The sequence below is a fragment of the Aethalodelphis obliquidens genome, unplaced genomic scaffold, assembly GCF_003676395.1.
Source record: "Aethalodelphis obliquidens isolate GAN/ISIS:26980383/991018 unplaced genomic scaffold, ASM367639v1 scaffold1, whole genome shotgun sequence".
NCBI classification, from domain to species: domain Eukaryota; kingdom Metazoa; phylum Chordata; class Mammalia; order Artiodactyla; family Delphinidae; genus Aethalodelphis; species Aethalodelphis obliquidens.
In genome coordinates, this window is record NW_020837945.1 from 42,539,800 (window position 1) to 42,552,956 (window position 13,157).

General features: G+C 33.8%; 2 protein-coding genes across 5 annotated transcripts in view; one reads left to right on the forward strand and one right to left on the reverse strand.

Moving 5' to 3' along the window:
• The window catches only part of STX19 (syntaxin 19), a 21,828-nt gene extending 15,111 nt beyond the window's left edge, over window positions 1-6,717 (reverse strand). Inside the window, exons 1-2 of one of the 3 annotated variants that reach the window (XM_027102811.1) lie at window positions 6,652-6,717; window positions 6,410-6,460 (exon numbers count right to left, since the gene is read on the reverse strand). The gene's annotated coding sequence lies outside the window, so the exon portion shown is untranslated. Of the gene's footprint in view, window positions 1-6,409; window positions 6,594-6,651 lie in introns of those variants that run through there. The other 2 variants (XR_003432097.1, XM_027102824.1) reach the window with 2 other exon arrangements.
• ARL13B (ARF like GTPase 13B) overlaps window positions 1-13,157 on the forward strand; it is a 75,173-nt gene that overhangs the window by 40,970 nt on the left and 21,046 nt on the right. For both annotated transcript variants that reach the window (XM_027102806.1, XM_027102807.1), the window contains exons 4-5: window positions 11,359-11,464; window positions 12,914-13,116. In XM_027102806.1, coding sequence (XP_026958607.1) covers window positions 11,359-11,464; window positions 12,914-13,116 — 309 coding nt within the window. The remainder of the gene's footprint in view (window positions 1-11,358; window positions 11,465-12,913; window positions 13,117-13,157) is intronic.

Here is a 13,157-nt window from a genome sequence, read left to right on the forward strand (position 1 = left end):
CCCTCCTTCCCTCCTTCCCTCCTTCCCTCCTTCCCTCCTTCCCTCCTCCCCCCTACATGATTTGAACAAAGCCTTTTCTTTTAAAAATGTTTTTAATGTGATTATTTTCATCATTAATACAGATACACAGTTTAAGAAGTCAGACCACTTCAAGGCTTATGAAGATATACAGCTGACCCCTGCCTGCCCCACCACATTCTATTTCAAGTTCCTCATTCCCAAAGGCAGTCATTTTCAACTCCTTAGCTATATGTTGCTTTTAAGCTCCCTATTTCTTGATAATTTGCTTATGTAGATGTTTACACTTTTTTCAGTTTTAAATAATCTTTGCTATGAAAGATATGAATTTAACTTTTTTTTTTTTGACTGCACCACACAGCTTGCAGGACAGTTCCCTGACCAGGGGTTGAACCTGCACCTTGGCAGTGAAAGTGCGGAGTCCTAACCACAGGACCACCAGGGAATTCTTGGATTTAACTTTCTCTTACACTCCCATCCTTCCCTCAAATTTTTCCTCTCAATGTAATTATATCACAGTTTTTGTTATAGTCAGTATTATATGTTTACGTTATTAGGACTACCCAAATACTATATTTACCAGAATCACATATTATATATACCAGAATCACACCAGAATCATATTATATATACCAGAATCACTAGGGTTATATTTCCTTTCTCAGAATAATTTTTTTCACTGTACCTAGGCTTTTTCAGTGGATAGAGCTAGGAGATGTACATTTTTATTTTAAGAAAGCTTTTCACTGAAGTATTTACGCATATACAGAAAGTGCCCAAAACATAAATGTATACTTTGATGATTTTTCACAAAGCGAACGGACCCATGTAACCACTACACAGATCAAGAACCTTGTAACTTTTAAATTTTTCTTGAAATTATTAATTACCTAAGTTTTTCAGTTGCTTCATTTTGTATATATGCATCACTAATTCATTCTAAAGCTCATTTGCACTGAAAATATTCTCTTAATGTATATATAGCAGGTATTCTTTTCTGTTTCATTTTATTGTTTTATCTTTTGCAGCTTCTTTCTTGGAACCCTGATTACCACACAGCTGTTGTGTTGGAATTTTTCTCTCCTTCTGTGTATTTTCTCCTCGTTCCTTGTTCCTCATCTCTATTTTTGGTTTATCCCCTTGATTTGAGGGCATACCATAGCTTCCTTTTAAAACATAGGTGTGGTGATAACTTGCATTTCTGAAAATGTTTTTATTCTGTCCTTACACCTGAATGATATATTTGCTGCAGATGTAATTCTTACTTGGAAATTGTGTTCCCTTAGAATTTTGAAACTTTTGCTGTGTTTTCTTTTAAGTTTCTTTGTTACCCTTGAGAAATCTGCCATCTGATTCCTGATATTTTGTATAAGATGTGGGGTTTTTTGTTTGTTTGTTTTTAATTTCCTTCCATGAAATTCTTTGCCTTTTCTCTTTATTCCTCATGTTTTGAAATTTTGCAATAACATGACCTAGGAACGTCTTTTTGCATGTATTTGCTAGATGTTTAGTGGCTCTTTCCAATTTGGAAACTCATGTACTTATGGTTTCTTTTGGAGGGGATCCTAACTTTTAAAAGAACTTCATCTTCTCCACTTTCTTTGTATTGTTTTCTTTGAAATTGCCCTTATTTGGATGTTGACTTTATTAACTATTCCTCTAATTTTCTTAGTATCTGAAAAGTAGAGTGACTTGCCTGAGGTCACACAACTAAAAAGTAGCAGAGCCTACATTCAGATGTACATCTACTTGCCTGCAGATCTGTTATTTTTCTTTATTTCATAGTGAATAGATATAGATTATCCTAGTGAAACATGCTACAAATGAAGTTGATCTGTATCAAATATTGTATTTTGTTGTTAATATAAATGCTATGTTTAAAAGAAAAAAGTTCTTCCAGCAGGTAATATAGCATATTAGATCTAAAATAATTATGTTAGCAGCTGTATTAGGATTTTTCATACAATCAGACCAAATTAAGCACGTTACAATTTAGAAAAAGAAAAAGTATTAGTTCAGGGACTTCCCTGGCGCTTCCATTGCAGGAGGCATGGGTTCAATCCCTGGTTAGGGAACTAAGATCCCGCTGGCCGTGTGGCGCCCCTCCCCCCCCAAAAAGAAAAATGATTGGTTCTGATCCCACACACCTGTGTCACGGAAAATCTAAAAAAATTTGAGTCCTATCCTTGGCACCATGTAGAGATAGGGATTCTTGTATTTTCTTCTGCTGTACCTCATAGTCACAGAATGAGATAAGACAAGAAGTGAGGTACACTGCATTCCTATTTATGTACACAGGTTTCTGTTTCCTATTCATATACTAACCTGTTACTATGAATTCTTACAACTATAATGTATATAGCAGATATGATGTTGTACTATTTTTTTTTTAATTGACTTGTGTTCCTCATAATATGGGAAAAGAAAAGAGTGATAGTATTGGAGGCCTAGCTGAGAAATGAGGGAGGTATCAAAACCAAACAGATTTTGATTTTTTTACTCATGAGATTTAAGTCTTATCTCATGCTAAGTAGCCTGATAATTTTTAAATTTCACAGTTCTCAAGAACTACAGTGTCTCTTACTTTCTCTTTGGTTGCATGGCTTGGAAGAAATCCCAAAACAACCCTCTCTAATATACTTATGGCTAGTTAGGTCTTTCTTTTTTTCATTTTAATTACACATAAATGAACAATGTCATCAAAAGCCTTTTTCTGAAGCATCATAGTTTAACATTTTTTTAAGAAATAGAATATTTCAAAATTGATATTGTAGCACAGTATACTTTTGCAAAGTGCTTTTGAGAAGGTAAATTTTACTGTCACTGATTTTGGAAATGAAGATATTTGACTCTCCCTTATAAAGGTGGTCTTATCCTGGATTTCTGTTTTGGGATAACAGTTTCCTGAAGGAATACCACACTTTCATATTTGAATAAAAGATACTTTAAAGAACTCTTTAAAATATATTGATATATATTTTATATTCATTAATCTTAATGAATTTAGTAGCAAAAAGAAAGTAAATATTCTGAATCTTTTTTTTCTATAGATCTCTATATGTTAACTGATATTAAAGGAAAAAGTCAGATTTCCTTTCAGTGCTGTATATCATAGCATGCATATTATAGTTAATGATGTTTATATAAAATCAGCTGTAAAGTTTATACTGTGTTCATCTTGGTGTATGTCTTCATTTATTTCTTTTGAACATTTAAAATATATTTATGTTCAAGATCCTTTTACGTTATTAGGTTATTTCTGGTTCCTTTTGTTTATTGTGGCCACCAATTGTTTTTCTTGGTGATGGGCAAGTATATTTAGTAAACTTTGTCAGCAGATTACCTTCAGTGGGGAATTATATTATACAAGAATGTCCTGAGTGCCCTGCATTATGGATACATTCTTAACCGCATTTTTGTGGTTGTCACTACTAGGGCCCCATGGAGTTTGCCCATCATAGCCCAGGTAGTATAAATACAGTTTCCCTCTATATCTGTGGGGAATTGGTTCCAGGACCCCCACAGAGACCAAAATCCACGGATGCTTAGATCTCATATAAAATGGTGCAGTATTTGCATATAACTTATGTACATCCTTCTGTATATTTTTACGTACTTTAAAAGTATACTTTAAATCATCTCTAGATTACATATAATACCTAATACAATGTACATGGTATATAAATGGTTGTAAATAAAATGTAAATGCTATCTAAATAGTGGCTGGTACGTAGAAATTTCAAGTTTTGCTTTTTGGAACTTTCTGGGTTTTTTCCTGAGTATTTTCCATCTAAGCTTGGTTGAATCAGTGCATGTGGAACCTGCAGGTACAGAGGGCTGACTGTATGGGCCTGATCTTTCTCTAGTGATTTCTATAGCCCAGGTAGTATAAATAAGGGCCTGATTTTTCTGTAGTGATTTTGTAGCCTGAGTGAATCCCTCACTCCCTGCTGTACTCCTGGACAAGCCAACAGAGATTTTCCTGTGTCTGTATACAGGCTGTTCTTTTTCTGGTCCACTATTTCATATAGGAAACTCAGTTTTAGTTCCCTATTATGAACAAACTGTAAACCCGAGCCTCTAAGATAAAAGTGTTTTCTTTTTGTAGCCCGTGGAGTTAGCTTTAATTCCTACTCTCCACCTTGGCTATGAATGTGTTCCCTCTTCATTTCTGGCACCTGGAAATTTCCCTTTCTTACTTCACATGTAATGATGTAGTTTAGAAATTTGTCTTTTTTTCCCCCTTAAGATTATATCAAACACTTCTCTACGTTTCTAGCAAGAGGAGGAGTTTCTGTATCTGTGCATCTTCACTGAAAGTCATAGGTGATTATCTTTACAGAGTTAACATAATTCAGAATGTTCCCTAAATCCTTATATTCATCTCTGCAGAAACTGACCTAATGTAGGTATTCAGGTGCATGCTATACATAAATTGCATTTTCCAGTAGTTACATACGCACAGCTACATGTATAACTATTTCCCATTTAACTGTTTAATCTTATATCTTCATAAATTATAAACAAAGTGACATATCTAAGCATATTAAAATTTAAAAGTTGGAAGAGACAGAGTTCAAGAAGGCATAAAATATTAAGTGCATAGTTGTGAAATCATTTAATTGCTTAGGCAAGTGAAATTGATGATACTACCATTTTATGCAATCTTTTCTCTACCTTAAATTTATTTTCTTAATATCCGAAGAGTTCTATCCATATATGAGCCATCTTTCAGCATGTTTAACTTACTGCTTTGCTGTACAGTTTTGAATTCTACTGTTAATAACTGTATCTTTGAGCTTAAATGTGATATTTGCAAAAAGAAAGTTAGAACACTAATTTATAAATATAGTAATCAAGTTTGACAATTTGTTTTTGGAAATACGAAAGTAAACTTGTATGACTCAAATAAAAGTTTCTCCACTCTATTATAGACAGGGAACATTTCCAGGAACAGAAATATGAATAAAAATTATCTAGTGCTTTAAGAACTATGTCCTGGGATAGATACTTTATAAATTTATAGATTTTTTAAACTAAGACATTTCTTTTTATAGTTACTATAATGATTAAATATTTTAAGAAATGTAACCATTTTTATTTAATGTAAACTAGAATATTCTTTTGCTTTGTGTGTGAAGACATGTTGCAACATTTCCCTAGTTCAAGGTGAAAGCAGCTGTTACTGGAATATTCACCTCTTTGGCTACTTAAATGAAGAAAACAAACTTAAAAAAAAATTATTACAAATTGTGTAAATTCTATCTAAGTTTAAATTATCAGACAGTTTTTTGTAATGCAGCCTTTCACTGCTTTTTAAATTCTATTTTTTGTTTAGTGTAAATAAGTTAATTGTTAAATTAACTCATTTAATGTAACAAGACCATTTTTGTTTAAATATTAAGACTCATGTAATTTTGAACTCTCACTTATCTGATTAAAGTAAGCTGTACTTATGTAAAATTATTTTTATATTAAATTTAAAACTACATAGCCACAAATATAATGTGTTCTAGGTATTACATAGCCAACTTTCAAGTTTACCCTTAAAACATTTATTAATAATAATTATTATTTTGATTTGAAATGGGTTATATATTAAAATCTAACATAACAATTATAAAATAACTTTGAAGAAATATCAAAAAATAAAACATGTTTTGGTTAAGCCTCTATACACTGTTTAATTTTGAAAGTATCAGACCTACCTATGTATGTTGCATTTAAATGATGTTGACTTAAATTTTTTAAATTATCAAATCAAATATAATATTGATATTAAATTTTATAATTTAAGTACTTTCAGTACACTAGCTGAAACATTTCAAAATTGAGTACTTTAAAAAAAATTGACTACTTTGGTATTTTACAGTAGTCCTTTCACAGCAAGATTATTTTTTAATTTCCTCAAGTTAATTTTAAAGATTCTGGGAAACTACAATGAAGAAATTAAGGCCTTGTAGAAAATTATCTTAAATTTTTAAACATTATACATACGTGTCATATTGGGCATTAACTTCGAATTAAATGGAAAAGTGTTCTCTAAAGCAAGCATTTTATGAGTAATTTATATAGTCTGTTTATAGAAGAATTTTAAGTTTGTTTTTATAGGGTCTGACTTTCTAGTGTTTCCAAAATGAAAAGATATTTTTTTAAAAGACATAAAATAAAAAGTTGATTTTGTTTATGGTGGTCTATTTCTAGGAACTCTAAACCCAAATCTCATTCAGCATATCAGTAGCATATATGAGCACATCAGCTGCCTGTAGCCTGGTCCAAATCTGAGCAAAACAGGTAACTTTAATTATCTGTTGGGCTCTTTTTAAATGTCACAGATTTCAGTCTCTGGATGTCTCACATTAAAAAGTACAAAAAAGAGTGGTATGTTTACCTTTGTCTTGTTCCTTTTGTTGCTTTTCCACCTGCGCAGTTGGAGTCCTGCCTGTGAGAGAAAAACTGAGTACCATCTGTAACGTTTTATTCAGATTTTATTTGTCTCTGTCTTATAGTTCACAGGATAATTTCTGTACGGTTTTCATTTAGTTAACTTAATTGAAAGCCACATAATGAAGTCAAATAAGTTAAAGTTATCGTTTTGTTGTTAATATCAAATGAGAAGAACAAACTTCTTACCTCACCCCTGGAGAATCCAGTTCTGCCTGTTAGCTGCGTTTTCTTTAGATTAAAGTAAGATTGTTTTCAGTGGAGCTAGTTGGTAACAGGAAGTCCTTGTTAAACTGCCTAGATGTACTTGGCACAGGCTCTGTAGTTCCAGTCCTATATTACATATAAAGTACATTACTCACAAAAGAGGGGGTTCGTAATTAAGCAAAGATTACTTTGTTTTCCTTAGGTATGAAAACTTGCTAAGTGTATGGAATTTGGAATAAATAGGAATGGAAAGAACCTTGGGTAAAGGCTTTTTGTTCAGTTTATTTAAAATGATTTAATTCCATCTTATTTTAGGGAATTCCAAGAACTTAACTCAGAAAATTACCAAATTTCAGAACTACAACAGCCAGAAAAGAGTTCATGTCTTTAAACCTGCCACCTTACCTTTCTTTTTAGTATGCCTGCTATTTTTAAGTTTCTTTCATAGTTTTCCATATCAAAAACTAAAATTGTACAGCACTATATGTTATGCTATTTATTATATCAATATAACAATTCAAAATTAATTTTTACCAGAGTGAAATATTTGTAGGAAAAATCAGAAATAAAATTTCTCTCACACAACTAAATTTTCTTACATTCCCTTTTTCTCTGCCTGAGTTGTTATGATTTGAGGGTGAGAGGAGGGACATTGCTATAATATCTATCAAAATAACATCTGTATTTATTCTTTGGTTTAGTAGTCCTACTTCCTGGAGTCTGTTCCCAAAATAAGAAATAACATCTTCACACACTTTATTCCTCACAGCCCTCTTTGTAAAATCAAGACATTGGGAACAACCCATGATGAAACATCTATATAATGAACATTTTGTTCATTAATAAAGAGTATAGTAATAAATAAGATTTCTTTATACTACTTCAGAGTAATTTTAGGATTTACTGTTTTTAAAAAAAGCATGGTGATGCACAAAAGTGCATCTAACTTTCGAGGAAGAACAGGAGGGTAGAGATACACGCACATAAACACCCCGTAGCCAGCCAATAGCAGTGCATATCCATAGTGCCCAAATTGTGGTCTTTAAAATACCATTTCCCCCATGTACATGTTTATATTATTAAAAAAAAAAAAAATCAGTGGGAGGATGAATTAAAAACTAATGAAACCGCTTATACTGTTGGTGGATGTGAATTGGTACAGCCACTATGGAGAACAGTATGGAGGTTCCTCAAAAAACTAAAAATAGAGTTACCATATGGTCCAGCAATCCCACTTCTGGGCGTGTATCCAGAAAAGACCAAAAACTCTAATTCAAAAAGATATATGCACCCCCAATGTTCATAGCAGTACTATTTACAATAGCCATGACATGGAAACAACCTAAATGTCCATCGACAGATAAATGGATAAAAAGATGTGGTATGTATATATATATATGTATATATAAAAATAAATAATGGAATGCTATTAGGCCATAAAAAAATGAAATAATGCCATTTGCAGCAACATGGATGGACCATGGACCTACAGATCATCATACTAAGTGAAGTAAGTCAGAGAAAGACAAATATATGATATCACTTATATGTGGAATATAAAAAAAAATACAAATGAACTTATTTACAAAGCAGAAATAGACTCACAGACATAGAAAACAAACTTATGGTTGCCAAGGGGAAGGAGGGGAGGGATAAATTGGGAATTTGGGATTAATAGATACATACTACTATATATAAAATAGACAAAAAAACAAGGACCTACTGTATAGCACAGGGGAGTGTATTCAATATCTTGTAATAAACTATAATGGAAAAGAATCTGAAAAAGTATATATATGTACACATATATGTATAACTGAATCACTGCTGTACACCTGAAGCATTGTAAATCACTTACAATTAAAAATAGTATAATAATCAATAAAGAAAAAAAAACTAATGAAAATGGTTACCTATAGGAGACTAGGAAGAATAGTGGAAAAGAGAGAGAGAGGGAAAATATTTTTTTCTGATTTCATTTTGTTTTTATAGTTTGAATTTGGAACCATATAAGTGTTTTAAAAATTAAATCTTAACATAATAAAACTATCTTTAAAAAACAAAAGCAGCCTGAAACAAATGAACCTAATTATGTATCTAGATGGTGGCATAACCGCACAGAGAAGGATTACTTCAAATAATTTTAGAATCAGTATTTTGACTGCATCTCTTGTGGGATATATCTTATAGACAAGAATAACCACAAAGGGATCTTAATGTGCATTAAGTAGTGTTATTTTTAGTAATAATGTTGGTATTATTATGTTGAAACTCATAGGAGAGAGCAAATAGTTAATGATGGCGTTATTAGGAGCTGTAGTTTTCAGCATAAGGAAAAAGATACAAATTAAGAAGCTAAGTAAAAACTTGGTAATATTTGATTTAAAATGGAAAAATCAGTATGACCTCATGACTTAATTTTTTCTTTCTTAAAAACTATATTTTTCCTAGCTTTGTCCACTGAAATGGTCTAGGAGCAATGGCAAGTCAATAACGATAAATGTCCAGAAGTGCCCAGATTGTGGTCTTCAAAATACCAGTTCATACTAAAAGGAACCAGGGCTCTTTAGGGAATTGGATGAGTTCAGGTCTGGACCATTGTTTCTTACAAAAAAGCAAAGAAGCTATCAAAGACTCTTGGAGTTGTACCAAAAGAAAACAGGAGCCAGCACAAAAGGGACTCCCACTAACCAAAAATGGGTAACTTTGAGCCTCAAAAAGAACAGTAACTATAATAAGTTGAAACATCTAATATATTTTAAAAATCCATGAGTCCATAATGATATCTCCCACAAACCAAAGAAAGCAACTTGATCACCTTTGGAGGTTAATAGGACATCAGTTCATTATTATGAAAATTAGGAAATGAAGGCAAAGGATCAAATATTTATCTTGACTTTTCTCTGAATTGTACTTGAGTCACCAAGTAGTTAATGAAAACTTACTTTTTAGCAAAAATCCAGCTAGTTAGTGCAAATGGAATACAGAACTAAAAAAGTCATGATTTTATAGCCACTTATATGATAATGGTATTAAACACAGGTCATTAATGGTTGCTAAAACCATTAGATGAAAGTTTAACGGAAAACTTTATTTTGGACAAATCAGGCTGACTGCAGCCTGAATCCATGGATCCATTTAACCATCACTGAAAGTGGTGCACTCAGATATTAAATGCCTCCTAAGTACTAGCAGCATCTATGAAATATGCTTGCCAAAATATTTCAACTTGAAAGCCATCCAGCCTGTATATTTAACTACTAGATGCAGGAAATACAGGGTGTGTATGTTAAATGACTTCATAAGGAAGATATCAGCCAAATCCTAAACATGGGAGATTCTATAGAAAAGTGACTTGTTTTGTTTTACAGATAGATGTCATGGGAGGAAAAGAAGTGTTGGTCATAGTGTTGCAGGAATGGGAGGTGTTGGCGTCGGGGGTGATACTGATTCAAAAACAATTAAAAGAATAAATTGTAGTAATATGTATCTGGTTTGGATCTGGATTTGGACATAGCACTTGTAAAAAGATATTGAGGAATATTAATTTTTTTAAGAACTTAGGTGTGATAGTGATATTGTAATATTTTTTAATTTTTAAATTATGGGGTGACGTGATATGGCTGATGGGGGGAAGTGGAAGATACGTAGATGAGCAAGAATGGTACAAAACTGATAATTTTTAAAGATAGGTGATAGGGTTCATTAATTTTACTATGTACTTATTAAATAATATATATTTGCCTGAAACATATATCAAACCCTGACCAAGACAGTGTTTTATTCAACTTTTTGACCTCTGCCATCTGATAGGCAAATAGTGGTATTTTGTGGTAATTCCTTTTTTTTTTTTTTTTTTTGCGGTATGTGGGCCTCTCACTGTTGTGGCCTCTCCCGTTGCGGAGCACAGGCTCCGGACGCGCAGGCCCAGCGGCCGTGGCTCATGGGCCCTGCCGCTCCGCAGCATGTGGGGTCCTCCCGGACCGGGGCACGAACCCGCGTCCCCTACATCGGCAGGCGGACTCTCAACCACTGCGCCACCAGGGAAGCCCCCTATTTTTTTTAAACTTATTTTGTTTTTTTCATTTGTTGTTCCTCAGTTTGTTCCTAATTGAGTGTAAGGTTTTCTATGCACAGTGCTATGCTAAGTAAATTAGATAAAAGTGGCCTCACTTCTCCAGTAAATTGCACATTTATGTGGACACACTCACACGGTGGAAATACAGGTGAGCTCAAATAATACAAGCTCTGAATGAATATTTGGGTATTTAAAGCATGATACAGATTGTATTTAAGAAGAAAAGGACATGGGATAAGAGCCTTTACATCATGATGCAGTGTATTTTAAGGGAAGGATATAATTAATGTGAAAGTTGGAATTGATGGCTGAGTGCTGTGGAAACTAGTCCACTTCTTTTTCTATTTGTACTTTTTTTGTTGGCCTGTTGACCTATTGCTTGTTTTCTTGACACTTCTCTTTACCTGATTTCCCTTTTATAGGCCAATTCTTACAGACTTACTTTAGCGGCAATAAAAAGGAAAAATGAAATAAATTGAACACTACTCTCTAAAACCAGTATGTTCTGTAATGAGTAGGGTTAAAACTTTGGAATAAGAACATGGTCGAAACAATCTTTTAAGTGGCTGTCTGATTATATATTTGCTATAAAACTACTTATGTCTCTCTAGGTTGGCAAATAAACAAGATAAGGAAGGGGCTTTAGGAGAAGCTGATGTGATTGAATGCCTGTCTCTGGAAAAACTGGTCAATGAGCACAAGTGCTTATGTCAAATAGTAAGTTTTGGGGGTTCTGCCCTATGAATTATGTTCGGTATAACTTAGTTTTTGTAAAGGTGATAAGCAATTAGGGGGTAGGTAGCTAACAAAATAATTTATTAGTGTTTTTTTTTTTTTTTTTTTTTTGCGATATGCGGGCCTCTCACTGTTGCGGTCTCTCTCATTGCGGAGCACAGGCTCCGGACGCGCAGGCTCAGCGGCCATGGTTCATGGGCCCAGCCGCTCTGCGGCATGTGGGATCTTCCCGGACCGGGGCACGAACCCGTGTCCCCTGCATCAGCAGGCGGACTCTCAACCACTGCGCCACCAGGGAAGCCCTTTATTAGTGTTTTTTAAAATTTTTTTAACCTGTTCTCACTGTTTTTTTAACAGTTCTCACTGTTCATTTGATATTATTTATTACAGTGATATTTGTTTTCTATTTAGTTGTTACTGACTTCTATAAGCTATCTTTCATGATTTCAAAGACTTTAGGTTTGCTCTTTGTTTAAGACATTGCTGACAGGACCTGTAAGCTATACAAACATGTCATGCTATAAATTTTATAAAATGGTAAAAGTATAAATACAAAATTTATACTTAGGGGAAGTTTATAATGAATTTTAAAAAATTATATCAGGAGAGTTATCATACAGTCTTGAGAAGATGGACTGAGGATTTAATCATTTATTCTGGTTTCAGAAAATGATTGTTAGGCTGTCAATCATAAAAGATGGTTACTGGGAACTCCCCGGCGGTCCAGTGGTTAAGATTCCGCACTTTCATTGCCAAGGGTGCAGGTTCGATCTCTGGTTGGGGAGCTATGATTCCACAAGCTGTGCGGTGCAGCAAAAAAAAAAAAAAGGGCTTCCCGGGTGGCGCAGTGGTTGAGAGTCAGCCTGCCGATGCAGGGGACACGGGTTCGTGCCCCGGTCCGGGAAGATTCCACATGCCGCGGAGCGGCTGGGCCTGTAAGCCATGGCCGTTGAGCCTGTGCGTCCAGAAGCTGCGCTCCGCAACGGGAGAGACCACAACAGTGAGAGGCCCGCGTACCGCAATAAATAAATAAATAAATAAATATATAAAAAAAGATGCGTACTGCCGTAAATTCCCTGGTATAACAAATTAAAACTTTCTGCGATTTTTAATAAGTAAGAGTATTTTTCTTCTGTAAGTTCAGTTTTGTCAGTGAGTTCGTTTAAAATTTAACTGTCAACTTTTTGTGTCATAATCGCTCTCAAAACTTACAGATATGATCCATAAAATATTTCCACTCCTACGTACATACTAATGTAGTGATCATTTCAAAGGTGTGTTTTGTAAGTTGAAGCAGGTGCTTCATATCATTAATTTAATGAGTTAATTAATTTTGATTCGCCAGTAATTATATCTTAATGGTTTGTCAATAAATTTTTGTAGAGATCTTTTAGTTTTAATCTTTAAGTCAAACAAATTGCTGTTTTTAAGGAACCTTGTTCAGCAGTCTTGGGATATGGAAAGAAAATTGACAAGTCCATTAAAAAAGGCCTTTATTGGCTGCTACATATCATTGCAAGAGACTTTGATGCCTTAAATGAGCGCATCCAAAAAGACACAGCAGAACAACGTGCTCTTGAGGAACAAGAGAACCGAGAGCGGGCTGAGAGAGTACGAAAATTACGAGAAGAAAGGTAAGTAGATTAATTTTGTAGCACAGTGCATATGAAAAATC